Consider the following 23,703-nt stretch of genomic DNA (forward strand, 5'->3'; position numbering starts at 1 on the left):
TCCACTGCATACATACATACACGTATATATAAATTTACTCAATTTAATGCTTAGAAATAAGCAGAATGACTAAATGAAGTATCCTTTATAATTGTTTGCTGCTAGATAAAAAACACATTGGCTATGTACTGTGTTCATTGCAAGGAATCGAACCACGGATTTTAGCGTTGTAGGCTAGTAAACTTACAGCTCTTTCATTTTTCAGCCGTGGGAGCGTTATAATGTGAGGGTCAATCCTATTATACGTTGGTTAAAGAGTAGCCCAACAGTTGGCGGTAGGGGATGATAACCAGCTGCCTTTCTTCTAGTCTTACAATGCTAATTTAGGGACAGCTAGTGCAGATACCCCTCGTATAGCTTTGCGCGAAATTTAAAAACAAACATTCTAGCGAACTGCTTGAAATTCCTGTAAAGAAGTAGTGATTATTTAGCAACGCATGTTACATATTTAAATACAGTAATAAAAATACCTGATTGTTGTTGCACGCAAAGAATATTCCTATCTGTTTAATGCTCCAGGGACATACTGATTTGCCGTGCACAGTTCGTTTCTTTCTCTTCAGAAGATACCCAAGATTCGATGGATGGATATTAACCATACAGATGCTACATAAAGGTCCAGATTTAATTAACTTTTAAAGGTCAAGATGAAAACGAAGACATAGGTTTTTACAATGGTTTTTGTTTTGCCTCTGCACGCTACATTTTTCTCTTTGTTTATACATATCTGACGAATGAAAGTAGAGTCGTTCTTCGTAAATCAAACCTAGAATTTCCCCAGTAGAATAGCGGTAAGACTAGGAATTAAACTGTTAAAATCCAGGGTTCGATAGCAGATAACTCAATACGTATTTGGTTGGTCTAAGGACGAACAAATATACCAACCAAATTTAGATTTTTTTTAAACCGTTAGATGAGAAAATATGTTGAGAGCCTGTTCAACAGGTTCATGTATTTTAATGGAAAATTAGCCGTCTGAATTTCAGAAACGTTATATTAATGTTTTTCGAAACTGACTTCTGTATTTTGTGGTTTATCTTACAGAAATGTTCACTGTAAACCTACTACCAAATGTTTAAATATTACAAAAACGTCTCTAAAGTTTTACAGAAATGTTCAGTGTAAACCTACTACCAAATGTTGAAATATTACAAAAACGTCTCTAAAGTTTTACAGAAATGTTCAGTGTGAACCTACTACCAAATGTTTAAATATTACAGAAACGTCTCTAAAGTTTTACAGAAATGTTCAGTGTAAACCTACTACCAAATGTTTAAATATTACAGAAACGTCTCTAAAGTTTTACAGAAATGTTCAGTGTAAACCTACTACCAAATGTTTAAAGAATTTTGGTCACGTGCACAGGAAACAAGTATGTATAAACAAGGTCTGTGATAAACATTTTATTAACTTCCGACTTCGACTATTAAAAATCTATTTACTAATGCATCGAGTCTTAAACCTCTAGTTGTCTGTTTTGTTGTGTAGAAAATAGTAGTTGTGTTTGTTAAACGTCTAGCAGGAAATAACTTTTATCTGAATTGTCTCATGTTTACCTTATCGAGCATGTCGTATCCCAGTCAATGGGCATGCTTTGGGGACATTATAATGTGATGGTCAATCTCACGATTTGATCGGAAAGAGTAGTCCAAGAGCTTGTGTGATTCAGATGTTCATTAGCTGCCTTCCCTCTAGTCTATCAATTTTAAATGTGTGATAGCCGTATACGAAATTCTACAAACAGACATTTGACAAGTTAAGACCTTTTTTTATTGTGGCTAATAGAATAACGTATATAATAATTTGACCTAAACATTAACTTGTTATCAATATTCATATGCCAAGTTTGCTAACCTTATTTCTAGTTACCCTCTACAGTCCGTGTGACCTGAAAAATAATCGGACAGCACAATATTCGTCAAAGAAGCTCCTATCAGTAGGAGTGGTCATTTTGGTTAGTGACGTGTGTAAATTATTTGCTTAAGGTTAAGCACAAAGCTACACAATTGGTTGTTTCTCGGGTATCGATACCCAATATTTATCGTTGTAAACCCTTCAGACTTAATGTTGAATCGTCCAGGACGTGCATGAATTGAGAAAACTTGTAGCTTCGTTAAATAAATATGTATTAGCTCACCTTTATTTTCCTGTACATCATCGCTTTTAATACGTGTGCACTCCACGTTTAATAGATAAATATTCATTAACTTTGACGAACTATTTTCGTACCCCTAGTGCACAGAAGATGCGAAAGAATTGAACAAACTTGTTAATAGATATTCGAGCCTTTGCATAATGCACGTGAACACGGCTTGTGCAATATTGCAAAACCAACGAAAGCATACCAATATGTTTTGTCTTATTTTAACCTATAGATGTCACTAGTTACACAAAAGGTGAAGATTGACAACCGCTGTTCGAGCCTTCGCATAATGCACGTGAACACGGCTTGTGCAATATTGCAAAACAAAGGCATACCAATATGTGTTGTCTTATTTTAACCTATAAATGTGACTAGTTACACAAAAGGTGAGGATTGAAAACAGCTGTTGCAAAGGTGCTTGTAACAGTTGTATTTTTTGTTTTTTAACTATTTGAGGATAAAGCTCTATGTTGAGACATGTACAGACTTGTTGCTCGCTTCCTGTGTTTTACCTTAAGTTTAGGCTTTAAGTTTTGTTATCTTTAGTTTACTTTAACACATTATTAATGTTGGTGTCATTAACTGTTAAATTGTTATTCTAGTAATGTTCTTTTCTAACTTATTGAAGAGTTAAAACATCATCAATAAACTTTTATTATTATTATTATTGTGGCTTAAGTACGAGTTTTTATGTGGCCAACATTGTAAAACTTCTGGGTACACTTGTGGGATCTTACTTCTCAATATTAGTGAACTGTATATTAGTTTGTACAGGATACAACGCCACCTAGTGGTGTGCTTTATAAACACTAGGTTCAGAACACGGAATAAGTTGTTGTTTTGTTTGTCGTTACAAGGGCGGAAGAGAGTATGGCCAGCCGGGTTCCCCCACAAACCTTACACCGGTTCTGGTTGAAAGTCAAATTCATCGGTTAGCGGAGGCAGCAGAGGCGCTGGTCAAGACGCTGCCACCCTTTGTACCAAAAACTCAAAACAACAAGAAGAAGATTAGTAAAGATTTAGAGGTAGGCATTGTTGTCTTTAGTAAGGGTTGTCATTAGGGTTAGAGTTTCGTTCGGGCCGTCAAGCATTATTGTCTTTAGTAAGGGTTGTCATTAGGGTTAGAGTTTCGTTCGGGTTGTCAAGCATTGCAGTCTTTAGTAAGGGTTGTCATTAGGGTTAGGGTTTCGTTCGGGTCGTCAAGCATTGTTGTCTTTAATAAGAGTTGTCATCAACCCCGTGTTAGGGTTTCGTTCGGGTCCTCACGGTTTTCTCTTCAAGGGCAACAGTTTATTTTATTATAAAGGGTACGTGCCAGTGGCTTGTTATGCTTACATAACTGCAGATGGTAAACAACACGCTCATAGTATTGCAAAACGTGTCCAAATATTTACGATTTTTGTAAAGCATTTCTTTAACTCACTATTTAGTAATCTAAGTTAATTTAGGTTTGTGATTAAAGATTTGTGGTTAAAGTTAAGCACAAAGCTAAATAGTAGGCTATCTGTGTTCCCCCAATCCGGGTATCGAAACCGGGTTTCCACCGTTGTAGGTCTACAAGCATACCGCTCTGCTACTGGAGCAGGGGACACGTTACTGTAGTAAGTTAAATAATTTATTATTAGGTTACTATACTTTGTTGGACCGACTGTTTGGAGCTTACTTTACAGAATTCTTTTCACCAAAGGTGAACTTGTAAGTTTAATTAGTAACGTAGACATTTAATGTATCCTTTGATTCGCCCTGTTAATAGTTGCTTCTATTTTATGACTGCATTTAACTAGTGTAAATGGAAGTATTTGATTTTCTGTGTTTATTTTGTTTTCCTATCTCATGTGTTAAATACAACACAGGAAACAAAACAGTTTGTTTATCCGGTAATTTGCTGTTTGTTTTAGAGGAGAGTCTCACTGAGCTATCTGCTGTGTCCACCGCGGTGAATCGAACCTCTGATTTTGGCGATGTAAGTTCGTAGACTGACCCGGTAATTTAAGCTGTTTACACTAAAATCTGGAACTCCGGAATCGGAAACTGATTTATCTCGTTTTAAAAAGTCAACGAGTATTCTCTTGATAATTACAAAGTGCAGTGTAATATGTTCACATTAACTCGAGACCTGTGTTTGAGTATATGTTCTGTGGATAGTAAATTCAACGTACTTTGGTCCTGTAATAGATAGAGATCTGTGTTTGCAGCTGGTAAGCCGGGTTCGAATTCATACGATATCAAAGTATTATCCGCACTTTAAGCTATGGGTGCATTATAAAAGTGACAGTCGATCGTTTATTGTGGGTGGTAGGGTGCTGCTGATTGGTTGTTTCAAAATAGGAACGGCAACAGACAGTTTTATAGCAGCTTTGCCAGAAATACAAAAAACTAATATATATACGCATGTGTTGGGGAGTGTGGAAGTGTACTATATGTATGGATATATCCATTCTCAGTATATACTGGTTTAACTTTTAGTGTGTTACACTTAAACATTTCACTTTTGTCCACTAAACTTCTATGTCATATTTTTGTTAAATATTAAACACTCTAACTAAACCAGTAGTAATCTAATACATAAATTTAAGCTGCTTATGTTACATCTCGCACCTTTCAGCCATCTGTACCTTACACGTGTCCACATTTCTTGATCAACCAGTACCAGAGTTGACACTAATATAGGACGACATGAGAAAGATCGTTTCCCCGTTCTGTATAAATAAGCGTTAATATATGTCTTTCTGTCCCTCATACGCTTTCACATTTCCTGATCAGTCAGTACTCAACTTGACACAGTGATATAGGACGACATGAGAAAGATCGTGAAGGGGTTACCACTCCCTCTCTTCCCCCGTTCTGTATAAATCAACGTCAGTATATGTATGTTTCTGTTCCTTATACGTGTCCACATTTTCTGATCAGTCTGTACTCAACTTGACACAGTGATATAGGACGACATCTAATTTCATATTGATGTAATTTTTGAAAACAGTATGTCTTTATTTTCAGTATTGATACATTTACTTTTATTGTACTTTATTTGTTTATTATCTTAAGAAAAAAAATCGAAGCATCAATTCCTTTGTTATAAAATAGTTTGTATTTCACTCACCAGATGGACGGGTACTATATAAAATGCTTGTTTTTAGTACACCATATTGCGTTATTTTCTTATATATATCACAGAACAGTTGTTGTATAGATAAAGATTCCACTTGTCAAAGTTCAACACAGATAATATTTCAAAGGATTTTAAATTAGGTTATGATCAGCAATTTGTCATAAGACAGTGGTATTAGGGTTATGTGTACTATTAAATACCGCATAGTGTGATTAAAATGTTATTATACACTTTGAGAATCCTTTAGTGTTTAGTGATTTATATACAATACGTCTAAAACTGAATTATTGTCTTGTGATAACTATAATTAATCATAATCTTACAAGTTATTCAAAGAAAAGCCACGAAATAATCCCACATATTTCTCACGACTAACAATAGTTTTATATTGTACCGAAGCAATTACTTAGGAGAACAAGTGTTGTGACGTGAACGCCTTTTGCAAGCTCGCAAAGTATATAATTATGACCAATTAATTATACCTGTCGTAACACACTGTTATTAGGCCTATTATACCTGTCGTAACACACTGTTATTAAGCCTATTATACTTGTCGTAATACACTGTTATTAGGCCTATTATACCTGTCGTAACACACTATTATTAGGCCTATTATACCTATCGTAACACACTGTTATTCGGCTTATTATACTTGTCGTAACACACTGTTATTAGGCCTATTATACCTGTCGTAACACACTGTTATTAGGCCTATTATACCTGTCGTAATACACTGTTATTAGGCCTATTATACCTGTCTTAATACACTGTTATTAGGCCTATTATACCAGTCGTAATACACTGTTATTAGGCCTATTATACCTGTCGTAACACACATGTAAGACTTACATGTAATGTAGGAAGTCCAGTTTGGAATGGTATACCGCCCATAGCTCTCATCAATTTAAACAGCTTCAAGTAACGATTCTAGATGTATGTTATTAAAGATGTAACCCTAGTGGAGCAAATATATTTCTGGACTTGAATAATATTGAATTTTCACCGTCATAGACATAAACAGCGATGACCAAAGGTCATTCTAGCCGCAAACAGCAATAAATAAACGTCATTCTAGAAGAACATTGAATAGACATGATTCTAGACAGTGTGTTCCAGACATGAAAACGTTCACTTTCAGGACGTAACTGTACACAGTAAATTGGTCAGTTGACAATCTGAACAAGAGATCTACTCGGTCGTTTCGTAATATATTAGTCAGAGAAACAGTTTCATATCCTAACGATGTCTGCCAACTTGGCTTCATATGGAAAACACGATATATTTTATTCTGTCTCAGATATTTAAACAGATTATCTCATAAGACGGTACTATACAGGGTGGCCCGTAAGTCTCTACCCATCCATATATCTTATGTATCCACTATATCTGAGTGGTATCACCAGTATTCTTGTGCTCATGTACCCACGTACTTGTCACAATACGCTCTTGAAGTGTAAATGGACATCGGCCATATTTCTCTGAAAAAAAGAAACAAATTTATAATAGATGCGTAATTGAATATAACATAATAACATACGGATGGGTAGGGACTTACTGTAGAATCATAAAGATTTTATTATGAAGTCTAAGTTTGGCACAGAATGGAACTGTTGACCTCAGTCTCGTGCTTCCTGTTACCTGGATTACACCATTAACGGTTGAAAACCAAAACAGCAATATGGTTCTCGCGTGTCTTCAAAGTAACTTTTATTGTTCTTGTTTTAAATAAAAGATAAGTTTAAACGCTGTCTTTTCTTGGAACTCATTTCTCATAATGTAAACAGAACCTCTCATTAGAATCAACAACAGAAACTCCTATGGAACTCATTTCTCATAATGTAAACAGAACCTCTCATTAGAATCAACAACAGAAACTCCTATGGAACTCATTTCTCATAATGTAAACAGAACCTCTCATTAGAATCAACAACAGAAACTCCTATGGAACTCATTTCTCATAATGTAAACAGAACCTCTCATTAGAATCAACAACAGAAACTCCTATGGAACTCATTTCTCATAATGTAAACAGAACCTCTCATTAGAATCAACAACAGAAACTCCTATGGAACTCATTTCTCATAATGTAAACAGAACCTCTCATTAGAATCAACAACAGAAACTCCTATGGAACTCATTTCTCATAATGTAAACAGAACCTCTCATTAGAATCAACAACAGAAACTCCTATCAAGAAGTGGTCCTTGAGTAAGTTCTCGACGAATGTTGATGAAAGACACTGTTCGTAAAGAAAGCATGCTTGAAAGAAGTGTATCTATGTATGTGTAAATAAGAACTGGATGTTTTTTATTGAACACGAGGAAAAATAATTTTAACATACAGAATGAATTTTGAACAATATAACGCTATGGACTTGTGTATCAGAATAGTCTACCGTGTATTATACTTCGTTAAGATACTCGTGACCATAATATTTTGTGACTCAGATAAATTTCGTATTCCACAGTTTTTAAATTGGTAAGTAGGTGAATATAAAACATTAACTTTTTAACGTTTTTTTTCGTTAGAAATTGTTATCTAAATGGGAACTTAAAGCTAGGGTGACAAGTTTTATTAAAGTCGCGTTTTTAAAGAAAGAATTCCTGATTATTTTAAGTTGTTTTTTATTATAAAATGCCATCTAAATGGGAACTTAAAGCTAGGGTGACAAGTTTTATTAAAGTCGCGTTTTTAAAGAAAGAATTCCTGATTATTTTAAGTTGTTTTTCATTATAAAATGTCATCTAAATGGGAACTTAAAGCTAGGGTGAAAATTTTTATTAAAGTCGCGTTTTTAAAGAAAGAATTCCTGATTATTTTAAGTTGTTTTTTATTATAAAATGCCATCTAAATGGGAACTTAAAGCTAGGGTGACAATTTTTATTAAAGTCGCGTTTTTAAAGAAAGAATTCCTGATTATTTTAAGTTTTTCATTATAAAATGTCATCTAAATGGGAACTTAAAGCTAGGGTGAAAATTTTTATTAAAGTCGTGTTTTTAAAGAAAGAATTCCTGATTATTTTAAGTTGTTTTTCATAATAAAATGTTATCTAAATGGGAACTTGAAGCTAGGGTGACAATTTTTATTAAAGTCGCGTTTTTAAAGAAAGAATTCCTGATTATTTTAAGTTTTTCATTATAAAATGTCATCTAAATGGGAACTTAAAGCTAAGGTGACAATTTTTATTAAAGTCGTGTTTTTAAAGAAAGAGTTCCTGATTATTTTAAGTTGTTTTTTTACTATAAAGTGTCATCTAAATGGGAACTTAAAGCTAAGGTGACAATTTTTATTAAAGTCGTGTTTTTAAAGAAAGAATTCCTGATTATTTTAAGTTGTTTTTCATTATAAAATGTTATCCATATGGGAACTTGAGGCTAGGGTGACAATTTTTATCAAAGTCACGTTTTTAAAGAAAGAATTCCTGATTATTTTAAGTTGTTTTTCATTATAAAATGTTATCTAAATGCTAAGGTGAGAAACATTTGGTCGTTTTTAGATTTTAACAAGTTAGAAATATAAGTACATTTATAGTATGAATTAAATGAGCTTTAACCACTTATCAGTACACAGTAGTATGTAGTTTGTCAGTAGACAGTAAAGTGACGTCAAATGAGGAACGCTTAATGTTGCAATTTATACTGTGATGTCAGTGTGCATACCGTGAATCATGAGAAGATGTATACTACAACACAGCTTCATGTATAAACTTGAAAAGCAACAAATAAAAATATACTTTCGAAAGAGAAAACTTCCAGAGACCATGTGCATGTGTATCTAACATATCTAAACATATTCAAGATTTTGATTTCATATTGACGTCCCAACCCTCATGAGCTGTTTGCAGACTTATGGCTCTTTGTTTTGTGAAATAACTTGTGACGTATCTTTATCCTGCTGTTTACATAGTGAATTTGTTGTATGTATCCTGGCGAAACAAGTAGTTTCTACATGCTTGGATAATGCATTTACTGTGAAAACAAATTCCCATAATTTTTGGACTTTCCTAACTTATTATGGGTAGTTTTATAGAGTTTACATTTGGTATACTGTTGACTGTCGCTTGGGCCCACTTCGTCAGATGTTGATGAAAGGTGTCGGCTGTGCATATGGCAAATGTAGTGTGGCTCAGTCGTATGGTTACATATTGTTCTTTGCTTTTAATTATACGTTCTGAGAATTACAACTTATCGAGTAAACAGTTGTTTATTTTTATGTGACTTTTGTATTAGGAAGCTAAGAATCAACAAAGTTTTGTAAGTTACATCAGAAAGTACAAAAAGTGCTGGTTAACAAAGCTAGGTGTCATGACTGTTGGTTAACAAGGGTAGGTATAAGGACCGCTGGTTAACAAGAGTAGGTGTTAGGACCGCTGGCTAACAAGGATATGTGTCATGACCGCTGGTTAACAAAGCTAGGTGTCAGGAGTGCTGATTAACAAAGCTAGGTGTCAGGACCGCTGGCTAACAAAGCTAGGTATCAGGACTGTTGGCTAACAAGGGTAGGTGTCAGGACTGCTAGTTAACAAAGCTAGGTATCACGACTGCTGGTTAACAAAGCTAGGTGTCACGACCGCTGGCTAACAAGGTTAGGTATCAGGACTGCTGGTTAACAAAGCTGGGTGTCAGAAGTGCTGATTAACAAAGCTAGGTGTCAGGAGTGCTGATTAACAAAGCTAGGTGTCAGGAGTGCCGATTAACAAAGCTATGTGTCAGGACAGCTGGTTAACAAGGGTAGGTGTTAGGACTGCTGGTTAACAAGGGTAGGTATCAGGACCACTGGCTAACAAGGTTAGGTATCAGGACTGCTGGTTAACAAAGCTAGGTGTCAGGAGTGCTGATTAACAAAGCTAGATGTCAGGAGTGCTGATTAACAAAGCTAGGTGTCAGGACAGCTGGTTAACAAAGGTAGGTGTCAGGAGTGCTGATTAACAAAGCTAGGTGTCAGAATCGCTGGCTCAAAAGATTAGGTATCAGGACTGCTGGTTAACAAAGCTAGGTGTCAGGAGTGCTGATTAACAAAGCTAGGTGTCAGGAGTGCCGATTACCAAAGCTAGGTGTCAGGACAGCTGGTTAACGAGGGTAGGTGTCAGGACTGCTGGTTAAGAAGAGTAGGTATCAGGACCGCTGGTTAACAAGGGTAGGTGTTAGGACAGCTGGCTAACAAAGCTAGGTGTCAGGAGTGCTGATTAACAAAGCTAGGTGTCAGGACCGCTGGCTAACAAAGCTAGGTATCAGAACTGTTGGCTAACAAGGGTAGGTGTCAGGACTGCTGGTTAACAAAGCTGGGTGTCAGAAGTGCTGATTAACAAAGCTAGGTGTCAGGAGTGCTGATTAACAAAGCTAGGTATCAGGACTGCTGGTTAACAAAGCTGGGTGTCAGAAGTGCTGATTAACAAAGCTAGGTGTCAGGAGTGCTGATTAACAAAGCTAGGTGTCAGGAGTGCCGATTAACAAAGCTATGTGTCAGGACAGCTGGTTAACAAGGGTAGGTGTTAGGACTGCTGGTTAACAAGGGTAGGTATCAGGACCACTGGCTAACAAGGTTAGGTATCAGGACTGCTGGTTAACAAAGCTAGGTGTCAGGAGTGCTGATTAACAAAGCTAGATGTCAGGAGTGCTGATTAACAGAGCTAGGTGTTAGGAGTGCTGATTAACAAAGCTAGGTGTCAGGACAGCTGGTTAACAAAGGTAGGTGTCAGGAGTGCTGATTAACAAAGCTAGGTGTCAGAATCGCTGGCTCAAAAGATTAGGTATCAGGACTGCTGGTTAACAAAGCTAGGTGTCAGGAGTGCTGATTAACAAAGCTAGGTGTCAGGAGTGCCGATTACCAAAGCTAGGTGTCAGGACAGCTGGTTAACGAGGGTAGGTGTCAGGACTGCTGGTTAAGAAGGGTAGGTATCAGGACCGCTGGTTAACAAGGGTAGGTGTTAGGACGGCTGGCTAACAAAGCTAGGTGTCAGGAGTGCTGATTAACAAAGCTAGGTGTCAGGACCACTGGCTAACAAAGCTAGGTATCAGGACTGTTGGCTAACAAGGGTAGGTGTCAGGACTGCTGGTTAACAAAGCTAGGTATCAGGACTGCTGGTTAACAAAGCTAGGTGTCAGGACCGCTGGCTAACAAGGGTAGGTATCAGGACCACTGGCTAACAAGGTTAGGTATCAGGACTGCTGGTTAACAAAGCTAGGTGTCAGGAGTGCTGATTAACAAAGCTAGGTGTCAGGAGTGCTGATTAACAAAGCTAGGTGTCAGGAGTGCCGATTAACAAAGCTATGTGTCAGGACAGCTGGTTAACAAGGGTAGGTGTTAGGACTGCTGGTTAAGAAGGGTAGGTATCAGGACCGCTGGTTAACAAGGGTAGGTGCTAGGACAGCTGGCTAACAAAGCTAGGTGTCAGGAGTGCTGATTAACAAAGCTAGGTGTCAGGACCGCTGGCTAACAAAGCTAGGTATCAGAACTGTTGGCTAACAAGGGTAGGTGTCAGGACTGCTGGTTAACAAAGCTGGGTGTCAGAAGTGCTGATTAACAAAGCTAGGTGTCAGGAGTGCTGATTAACAAAGCTAGGTATCAGGACTGCTGGTTAACAAAGCTGGGTGTCAGAAGTGCTGATTAACAAAGCTAGGTGTCAGGAGTGCTGATTAACAAAGCTAGGTGTCAGGAGTGCCGATTAACAAAGCTATGTGTCAGGACAGCTGGTTAACAAGGGTAGGTGTTAGGACTGCTGGTTAACAAGGGTAGGTATCAGGACCACTGGCTAACAAGGTTAGGTATCAGGACTGCTGGTTAACAAAGCTAGGTGTCAGGAGTGCTGATTAACAAAGCTAGATGTCAGGAGTGCTGATTAACAGAGCTAGGTGTTAGGAGTGCTGATTAACAAAGCTAGGTGTCAGGACAGCTGGTTAACAAAGGTAGGTGTCAGGAGTGCTGATTAACAAAGCTAGGTGTCAGAATCGCTGGCTCAAAAGATTAGGTATCAGGACTGCTGGTTAACAAAGCTAGGTGTCAGGAGTGCTGATTAACAAAGCTAGGTGTCAGGAGTGCCGATTACCAAAGCTAGGTGTCAGGACAGCTGGTTAACGAGGGTAGGTGTCAGGACTGCTGGTTAAGAAGGGTAGGTATCAGGACCGCTGGTTAACAAGGGTAGGTGTTAGGACGGCTGGCCAACAAAGCCAGGTGTCAGGAGTGCTGATTAACAAAGCTAGGTGTCAGGACCACTGGCTAACAAAGCTAGGTATCAGGACTGTTGGCTAACAAGGGTAGGTGTCAGGACTGCTGGTTAACAAAGCTAGGTATCAGGACTGCTGGTTAACAAAGCTAGGTGTCAGGACCGCTGGCTAACAAGGGTAGGTATCAGGACCACTGGCTAACAAGGTTAGGTATCAGGACTGCTGGTTAACAAAGCTAGGTGTCAGGAGTGCTGATTAACAAAGCTAGATGTCAGGAGTGCTGATTAACAAAGCTAGGTGTCAGTAGTGCCGATTAACAAAGCTAGGTGTCAGGACAGCTGGTTAACAAGGGTAGGTGTTAGGACTGCTGGTTAACAAGGGTAGGTATCAGGACCGCTGGTTAACAAGGGTAGGTGTCAGGACTGCTGGTTAACAAAACTGAGTATCAGGACTGCTGGTTAACAAAGCTATGTGTCAGGACCGCTGGCTAACAAGGTTAGGTATCAGGACTGCTGGTTAACAAAGCTGGGTGTCAGAAGTGCTAATTAACAAAGCTAGGTGTCAGGAGTGCTGATTAACAAAGCTAGGTGTCAGGAGTGCCGATTAACAAAGCTAGGTGTCAGGACAGCTGGTTAACAAGGGTAGGTGTTAGGACTGCTGGTTAACAAGGGTAGGTATTAGGACCGCTCGTTAACAAGGGTAGGTGTCAGGACTGCTGGTTAACAAAGCTAGGTATCAGGACCACTGGTTCACAAGGGTAGGTGTCAGGACAGCTGGTTCACAAGGGTAGGTGTTTGGACTGCTGGTTAACAAGGGTAGGTATCAGGACCGCTGGTTAACAAGGGTAGGTGTCAGGACTTCTGGTTAACAAAGCTAGGTATCAGGACTGCTGGTTAACAAAGCTAGGTGTCAGGACCGCTGGCTAACAAGGTTAGGTATCAGGACTGCTGGTTAACAAAGCTAGGTGTCAGGAGTGCTGGTTTACAAGGGTAGGTGTTAGGAGTGCTGATTAACAAAGCTAGGTGTCAGGACAGCTGGTTAACAAGTGTAGGTGTCAGGAGTGCTGATTAACAAAGCTAGGTGTCAGGATCGCTGTCTCATAAGATTAGGTATCAGGACTGCTGGCTAACAAAGCTAGGTATCAGGACCGCTGGTTAACAAGGGTAGGTGTCAGGACTGCTGGTTAACAAAGCTAGGTATCAGGACTGCTGGTTAACAAAGCTAGGTGTCAAGACCGCTGGCTAACAAGGTTAGGTATCAGGACTGCTGGTTAACAAAGCTAGGTGTCATGAGTGTTGATTAACAAAGCTAGGTGTCAGGAGTGCTGATTAACAAAGCTAGGTGTCAGGACAGCTTGTTAACAAGGGTAGGTGTTAGGACTGCTGGTTAAGAAGGGTTGGTATCAGGACCGCTGGTTAACAAGGGTAGGTGTTAGGACAGCTGGCTGACAAGGGTATGTGTCAGGAGTGCTGATTAACAAAGCTAGGTGTCAGGAGTGCTGATTAACAAAGCTAGGTGTCAGGATTGCTGGTTAACAAGTGTAGGTGTCAGGAGTGCCGATTAACAAAGCTAGGTGTCAGGACAGCTGGTTAACAAGGGTAGGTGTTAGGACTGCTGGTTAACAAGGGTAGGTATCAGGACCACTGGCTAACAAGGTTAGGTATCAGGACTGCTGGTTAACAAAGCTAGGTGTCAGGAGTGCTGATTAACAAAGCTAGATGTCAGGAGTGCTGATTAACAGAGCTAGGTGTTAGGAGTGCTGATTAACAAAGCTAGGTGTCAGGAGTGCCGATTAACAAAGCTATGTGTCAGGACAGCTGGTTAACAAGGGTAGGTGTTAGGACTGCTGGTTAACAAGGGTAGGTATCAGGACCACTGGCTAACAAGGTTAGGTATCAGGACTGCTGGTTAACAAAGCTAGGTGTCAGGAGTGCTGATTAACAAAGCTAGATGTCAGGAGTGCTGATTAACAGAGCTAGGTGTTAGGAGTGCTGATTAACAAAGCTAGGTGTCAGGAGTGCTGATTAACAAAGCTAGGTGTCAGGAGTGCCGATTACCAAAGCTAGGTGTCAGGACAGCTGGTTAACGAGGGTAGGTGTCAGGACTGCTGGTTAAGAAGGGTAGGTATCAGGACCGCTGGTTAACAAGGGTAGGTGTTAGGACGGCTGGCTAACAAAGCTAGGTGTCAGGAGTGCTGATTAACAAAGCTAGGTGTCAGGACCACTGGCTAACAAAGCTAGGTATCAGGACTGTTGGCTAACAAGGGTAGGTGTCAGGACTGCTGGTTAACAAAGCTGGGTGTCAGAAGTGCTGATTAACAAAGCTAGGTGTCAGGAGTGCTGATTAACAAAGCTAGGTATCAGGACTGCTGGTTAACAAAGCTGGGTGTTAGAAGTGCTGATTAACAAAGCTAGGTGTCAGGAGTGCTGATTAACAAAGCTAGGTGTCGGGAGTGCCGATTAACAAAGGTATGTGTCAGGACAGCTGGTTAACAAGGGTAGGTGTTAGGACTGCTGGTTAAAAAGGGTAGGTATCAGGACCACTGGCTAACAAGGTTAGGTATCAGGACTGCTGGTTAACAAAGCTATGTGTCAGGAGTGCTGATTAACAAAGCTAGATGTCAGGAGTGCTGATTAACAGTGCTAGGTGTTAGGAGTGCTGATTAACAAAGCTAGGTGTCAGGACAGCTGGTTAACAAAGGTAGGTGTGAGAGTGCTGATTAACAAAGCTAGGTGTCAGAATCGCTGGCTCAAAAGATTAGGTATCAGGACTGCTGGTTAATAAAGCTAGGTGTCAGGAGTGCTGATTAACAAAGCTAGGTGTCAGGAGTGCCGATTACCAAAGCTAGGTGTCAGGACAGCTGGTTAACGAGGGTAGGTGTTAGGACTGCTGGTTAAGAAGGGTAGGTATCAGGACCGCTGGTTAACAAGGGTAGGTGTTAGGACGGCTGGCTAACAAAGCTAGGTGTCAGGAGTGCTGATTAACAAAGCTAGGTGTCAGGACCACTGGCTAACAAAGCTAGGTATCAGGACTGTTGGCTAACAAGGGTAGGTGTCAGGACTGCTGGTTAACAAAGCTAGGTATCAGGACTGCTGGTTAACAAAGCTAGGTGTCAGGACCGCTGGCTAACAAGGGTAGGTATCAGGACCACTGGCTAACAAGGTTAGGTATCAGGACTGCTGGTTAACAAAGCTAGGTGTCAGGACTGCTGGTTAACAAAGCTAGGTGTCAGGAGTGCTGATTAACAAAGCTAGATGTCAGGAGTGCTGATTAACAAAGCTAGGTGTCAGTAGTGCCGATTAACAAAGCTAGGTGTCAGGACAGCTGGTTAACAAGGGTAGGTGTTAGGACTGCTGGTTAACAAGGGTAGGTATCAGGACCGCTGGTTAACAAGGGTAGGTGTCAGGACCGCTGGTTAACAAGGGTAGGTGTTAGGACAGCTGGCTGACAAGGGTATGTGTCAGGCCGCTGGTTAACAAAGCTAGGTGTCAGGACCGCTGGCTAAAAGGGGTATTTACGAGTACTGTTGGCTAACAAAGCTACGTAACACGACCACTAGCTTGGCACCAGAAATACTGTTCACTTATCGTTTTTTTCATGCAAACAGTGAAATATTAATTGTTATGGTACAGAAATGTTATTTCACTGATACAACACTAAAACGTATTTTGGGATAACTACAAACTAGTTATTATAAGCTTGTTACAATTAAACTTTGTTACTGTTTTCTTGCACATAAAAAACAATTTCAGTTTCAATAGAAATTTCCATACTTAATTATTATTTAATTTTAAAGTATTTTCATTAGAAAAAGAAAACATAGCTTTTTTTATCAATTTGTTATTTTTATTACAGTTCCTTCGTAAACGTGCAGTAAACAGACAGTACATCTACGGTAGGTGTACGTGTCACTTTAGCAAATTATCTGCTGGAAAACAAAACAAAACAGATGTCTAAAAAATATGTAAGAGAAAATCAATGCAAAAAATTGTTTTTAAAATAATATCAAATTTCTCATATATAATCTTGTAATGAGATAAATTAGAGTGTGTGAGATAAATGAACGCGGCGACCTGGCGGTAGGTTTATCGACCTCCACCCTCAAATCCAGGGTTCTTTTCTTCACGGTAGAGACAGAGAAGATAGCCCAATGGGACTTTGCTGTACAGTTAACAGACAGTAAATCAAATTTATAGTGAAAAGCATTTTATATTTAGAAAAATATATGAGCAAAATTACATGAAAGTTGTTTAATGTAATAATGAATAACAGACGCAAAAATTTGTTGTTCTTTCCCGTCTGTTACTAACAGACAGTTTTATATTAAACACAAAAATATTCCCCGATAAATCACCTGTACTTACAACAGTGAAGTAACGAAAACTGTTCTACCAGGTTTATCTCGGTGAATGATTTGTAACTCATGTTTTCTTTGTATATTGTTATTGTAATTTTGCGCTTGTGGCAAAGCTAATAAGTGTGTTTGTTACTTCATTAATTCTGAACAAGTACCTTAGGGAAAGGCAACCAAATAACATCATCCTACCACCCTCCACTAAGGGGACTCACTACCACTCTTATAACGCACCGGCATCTTAATTGTGAGATAACATCATCTTACCACCCTCCACTAAGGGGACTCACTACCACTCTTATAACGCACCGGCATCTTAATTGTGAGATAACATCATCTTACCACCGTCAACTAAGGGGACTCACTACCACTCTTATAACGCACCGGCATCTTAATTGTGAGATAACATCATCTTACCACCCTCCACTAAGTGGACTCACTACCACTCTTATAACGCACCGGCATCTTAATTGTGAGATAACATCATCTTACCACCCTCCACTAAGTGGACTCACTACCACTCTTATAACGCACCGGCATCTTAATTGCGAGATAACATCATCTTACCACCCTCCACTAAGTGGACTCACTACCACTCTTATAACGCACCGGCATCTTAATTGCGAGATATCATCTTACCACCCTCCACTAAGGGGACTCACTACCACTCTTATAACGCACCGACATCTTAATTGCGAGATAACATCATCTTACCACCGTCCACTAAGGGGACTCACTACCACTCTTATTACGCATCGACATCTTAATTACAGTACATTTTTTTATGATACCACACAGATTCAAACACGACACACTCGCTCCAAAATCTAAACTACCACCAGAGGGCTTTTCTGTCAGAACTGTTTGAATAAGAACCTTGGTGAAAATGTTGAATTATTTTTGTCATAATAGAATCATTTTTCACCGTCTATCTATGTGTGTGTGTTTTCTTATAACAAAGCCACTTCGGTCTATCTGCTGAGTTCACCGAGAGGAATCGAACCCCAGATTTTAGCGTTGTAAATCCGTAGACTTGCCGCTGTAATAGCGGGGAACCTTTCTATGTATTTAGCCATTATGGAGAGCATATAGCTTTTTCCGTATGCTGTTGTTCAGGTTCTGAAGGTATACCTGCATTTCGTTACCTTAATACTGTGTGGGATAGTACATCGTATAATTTTACTTCCTCTCTGAAAGCTTTCTTCCCAGGAAAACACCCAGGGTTCGGAACGTGACTGAATTACGTAGTTTTGGTTTTGAAATTAACTCAGGAGGATGAATTGAGAAACATTTGGTTTCTTCCCAAACGTTAATTTCTTGAAAACACGCATGTTTCAGTTAAAATTGCTGTTGTGAAACGTGTATATATAATAAAACACTGGAATATCAACTATACATGTGCGTCTAACTTTGAAATCGAGGTTCCATTTCTATGATGGAGACAGCACGCATGTCACATCGTATGACGTTGCACTAAAAACGAACAAATAATACAGGATTAGTTACACTGTAAAGTCTTCACAAGTGAATGATAACATTGAGTGCTTAACCCTGAACGCAGTTTTTGTTAAGCTTCAATTTTTTCACGAAGTTTCAAGTTTTTAAGTTTTATGTGATATCAGTAGTTGGAAACTAATTTTTCTTTAGTAACCATGCAATACTTCTCGTTTCATACATTATTGTGGAACTGTTAATTTCAATAAGCAACTTTATATACGTACATACATATATAGTAAAACCTTTCTAAGGTGGAATCACACGGGACCGAGTAAAATTTCCGGCTCAGTGGACATGTACTTCCTTAATTATATATAGTTTGTGAGCGAAACGTTATACTTGCTTGACTCAAGGGAAGTAAAACGTTTGTGAAAAGTTATTGTACTGTTTATGTTATATTAGAATAAGAACAAAAATAGACATTCAATATATACATAAGTACACAAAATCTTAATCAAATTTATTTGAAGAAAATGTCCAATTTCAACTGTTTTGTCTTTTTAATGGGGGCCTGGCATGGCCAAGCGCGTAAGGCGTGCGACATCCGAGGGTCGCGGGTTCGCGCCCGCGTCGAGTCCAACATACTCACCCTCCCAGCCGTGGAGGCGTTATAATGTTACGGTCAATCCCACTATTCGTTGGTAAAAGAGTAGCCCAAGAGTTGGCGGTGGGCGGTGATGACTAGCTGCCTTTCCTCTGGTCTTACACTGCTAAATTAGGGACGGCTAGCACAGATAGCTCTCGTGTAGCTTTGTGCGAAATTCAAACAAACAAACAAACAAACTTTTTAATGGTCTTTCTTATGCGGTTAAAAGAGAACACCAATTCGACAACCTTTTCATGAAGTTTATTTTACCCTTATATTTTTACGTGCAATTTGATAGAGTTAATATAACTTAGCACTTGCTATGAAGTAGGACTTTCTATTTCCTCACTATCTTTTCCATTTTGTTCATCTTCTGAATTTCTCACACTGTTACCATCTTGTGATTCTATTATAAATTTTAAATCAATTTCATCAGTTTCTGTTAAAACATTCCTGTCAACGTTCACAGAATCATCTGCATCAATCAGAGTTTGGATTTCACTAGAATCGTCATAATAAACAATTTCTCCACCATTATCAAGAATAAATCCACAGTTTGGGAAGCACTTTATTACACATTCATCTGTTACTCATTTGATTGAATGACTTAAAAATGCAAATGCATCTAACACGTCAGTTTTCATGGTCATTTCAGATGCTCTCTTACAGTTGTCCATGTTTGTAATAATGTGCTGAAGCATCAGTTTTCTGTATTTCAGTTTTATATACTGTGTAATTCTGTTATCTAGTAACTGTAGAACTGATGTTGTACATGGAGGTAGAAAGACTAAACGAACTTTTGAAAGTTGAACTTTTAGGTGACAAGTTGTATTATCTAGAAAAAGTAGAATATTCCTTGTTCCATTCTTTTGTTTAATTTAACTGTAAAAATAATGACTGTAGAAAAAATAACAGAACATATTTAACCAAGAGTTACTGTAACAAAATGTCTGAAAATTATTAATACTTAAACAAATTATTAATTAAACAGGAAGTTATTAATATTTAAACAAATTATTAATTAAACAAGACGTTATTAATATTTAAACAAATTATTAATTAAACAAGAAGTTATTAATATTTAAACAAATTATTAATTAAACAAGACGTTATTAATATTTAAACAAATTATTAATTAAACAAGAAGTTATTAATATTTAAACAAATTATAAATTAAACAAGACGTTATTAATATTTAAACAAATTATTAATTAAACAAGAAGTTATTAATATTTAAACAAATTATAAATTAAACAAGACGTTATTAATATTTAAACAAATTATTACTTAAACAAGAAATTATTAACATTTAAATAAATTATTAATTAAAGAAGAAGTTATTAATATTTAAACAAATTATTAATTAAACAAGAAGTTATTAATATTTAAACAAATTAATAATTAAATAAGAAATTATTAATATTTAATCAAAAACATTGTTTCACCCTTACTCAAGTTCTAATCCTTCTCATTAATAGATGAGTTAGGTGAAAGATAGTTTTCCGTCCGCGTTACGCAGGTACTGCCATATAGAGGACTTTTATAAGAGAAATCTTAAGATAATGCTGCAAAGCTTGATATTTCTGGGTTGTACAGGTTCCCGACCTATGCAGTTTCCGGTTTTAATATATATATATAGGTTAATTCCATCATTGTCAATATATATATGCAAATGATGCGTTTCCTGTGATTTTCTTGTTGCCGTGTTTGTTAAAGAGTTGTAGTGTTTAATATTGTATTGGTATTATGTGTGTTTGTTATTCACTAGCACAGCGATAAATCTTCGGATTTACAACTCTAAAATGGGGGATTCATTCTCCTTGGTGGACACAGCAGATAGCCCGATGTGGTTTTGATATAAAAAATCACACATTTAGTGTATGTCAGTCTATGACGTCGTGTTTGAATGACGTAAACTTTGGCTAACACACAACATACACAATGAATAAAAAACGCTATAAAAAGTTAAAATTAAACTAAAATAAAACTTGCCAAGTCATTAACAGTTGGATAGTATTACGACTGAAGCGACCCCTGAGAAAACTAAAGTTCTTTACAAAGAACACGAAATTACCCTGCTATACATTGAAAGTATCCGGGGATCATTTTGTAATTAACACAATAAAGATATGATACTTAGAACACGAACTGTTTTGATTTGTTTATGAAAATCGTTGAAGGAAATTTGTCTTTTACCAATGAATTTTTAACCCTAAACGAAACGAACTAAAACATTACCTTACTGATAACTGTGTCGTAGGATTTCGATTAATATGTGTGTTTTACTATATCGTTTCGAAGTTGGGCCTACTTTAAAATTTTCAAACTAGAAGAATACAATGTTGTTAGTTTAAGGTATTTTTATATATTTATACGGATAAAATGGCCAGAGAAGTGATACCTATCAAAACAATGCTCAGTCTAGCTAGATAAATTACCCTCAAAAAGAAAGAATAATTACATTCGGAAATATAATGCAGATATTAAGGTAACAACGTAAATATTATCTATTTATAAACATCGACCCTAAATATACAGCTAAAGAAAAACTCCTCAAATACAATGTATACAATATAATAGGGATGGCTAATATCAATACTTCAAGAACAGTGTAAACAAGATAGTAGGGATGGCTAATACCGATCCTTCAAAACAATGTAAACAATATAGTAGGGATGGCTAATATCAATCCTTCAAAAACAGTGTAAACAAGTTAATAGAGATGACTAATATCAATCCTTGAAAGACATTGTAAACAATATAGTAGGGATGGCTAATATCAATCCTTTAAAAATAGTGTAAACAAGATAGTAGGGATGGCTAATATCAATTCTTCAAAAACAGTGTAAACAAGATAGTAGGGATGGCTACTATCAATCCTTTAAAAACAGTGTAAACAAGATAGTAGGGATGGCTAATATCAATCCTTCAAAAACAGTGTAAACAAGTTAATAGAGATGGCTAATATCAATCCTTCAAAAACATTGTAAACAAGTTAATAGAGATGGCTAATATCAATCCTTCAAAAAAATTGTAAACAAGATAATAGGGATGGCTAATATCAATTCTTCAAAAACAGTGTAAACAAGATAGTAGGGATGGCTAATATCAATCCTTCAAAAACAGTGTAAACAAGTTAATAGAGATGGCTAATATCAATCCTTCAAAAACATTGTAAACAAGTTAATAGAGATGGCTAATATCAATCCTTCAAAAACATTGTAAACAAGATAATAGGGATGGCTAATACCAATTCTTCAAAAACAGTGTAAACAAGATAGTAGGGATGGCTAATATTAATCCTTGAAAGACATTGTAAACAAGTTAATAGAGATGGCTAATATCAATCCTTCAAAAACATTGTAAACAAGATAGTAGGGATGGCTAATATCAATCCTTCAAAAACAGTGTAAACAAGATAGTGGGGATGGCTAATATAAATCCTTCAAAACAATGTAAGGAAGATAATTGGGATGGATAATATTAATCTTTCAAAACAATGTAAACAAGACAGTAGAGATAACATTTCTATGAGCCCAACATAACAGTACAGCCACATAGTATAGTTGAATGTTAACAGGAAAACGTAGGATAAAGTAAATTCATTTGTGATTCAACAGTTATATATATATAACCACAAAAACACAGATATATATGTGTTCCTGCTGTGTGTTAATTTGTGTCTGTGGTACTATGCAGGAAATATTTAAATTTATATACATATGTGTTCCTGCTGTGTGTTAATTTTTGTACTATACAGGAAATATTTAAATTTACTTGTTTTTAATGTTTTCTTTTTCTTGTTTGTTTGCTTGTTTTTTAATTCAGTGTTTCAAACGACATCGGAACATTGTATTTATAATCAAGTTTTAAATACAGTGAGGTTTCAAGTGTAATATTTGTTAATGATTAGTCAATAAGTGTCTGTTATTGATTAGTTATTACATAGATATTTTATAAATGGAAACAACTGTATGGTATTTAAAACTTCCAGTTACCTGTTACGGATATGTTTCAAATACCAGTCGATTAAAAATAAGAGACATCTCCTACATAAGCATCGCTACCGCCTACATGATAGACGACAAAAGTGTTTCAATGCCTTATTTTTTTAATTCATCTTGATATGTTCACTCCTTCCCCTTGGAAATCAGCGGTAATTTTTATAGGTAAAAACCTGGCTTCGTTACCTGTTGTGGCTACCGCGCAGATATCCTATTGTGTAGTTTTGCACTTAACAACAGTCATCACTTTAATGTATATGAACACAGAATTGAGTTTCAAGTTGAAGCAATATGGCCAAGTGGTTATGGCACTTGACTCGTAGTCTAAGGTTACGGGTTTAAATCCCTGTCACACCAAAGATGTTCGTACTTTCAGTCGTAGGGGCGTCTTAATCTGTTGGTCAGTCCTACTGTTCGTTAGTAAAAGAGCAGCCTAAAAGTTGGCCGTGGGTGGTGATAACTAACCGGCTTCCCTCTAGGCTCACATTGGTAAATTAGGGACGGCTATCGCAGATAACCTTCGTGTAGTTTTGCGCGAAATTATAAACAGTTAAGCAATATATATATATATATATATATATATTGTAGTCCGTATACGTAGTTCAGAGTTCAAACATTGTTCCGAGCTACTACATATTACTGTGTGAGTTACTACATGGTTTTGTTCTACCATCTAGAGAAGTGTAAATTTACCTAAAATATATTAATGTCTGAAGCTAAGTTGGTGGTTATATTTGACAAACTCTGAGACTTAGGAATTACTGTTCCAGTTCTTTTAAAACTGATAGGTAAGTTTTCATACTTTCTCTGATACTTGAGTATTTGTCCCTTATTATACTATTGTTT

At 37.3% G+C, this 23,703-nt stretch overlaps 1 protein-coding gene across 1 annotated transcript in view; it reads left to right on the forward strand.

Annotated features, from left to right (window-relative positions):
* The window catches only part of LOC143235142 (NAB transcription cofactor mab-10-like), a 50,859-nt gene that overhangs the window by 23,347 nt on the left and 3,809 nt on the right, over positions 1-23,703 (forward strand). The window contains exon 2 of the mRNA XM_076473006.1: positions 3,001-3,168. Coding sequence (XP_076329121.1) covers positions 3,001-3,168 — 168 coding nt within the window. The remainder of the gene's footprint in view (positions 1-3,000; positions 3,169-23,703) is intronic.

This window comes from Tachypleus tridentatus, chromosome 2 (assembly GCF_004210375.1).
Source record: "Tachypleus tridentatus isolate NWPU-2018 chromosome 2, ASM421037v1, whole genome shotgun sequence".
Lineage (NCBI taxonomy): Eukaryota > Metazoa > Arthropoda > Merostomata > Xiphosura > Limulidae > Tachypleus > Tachypleus tridentatus.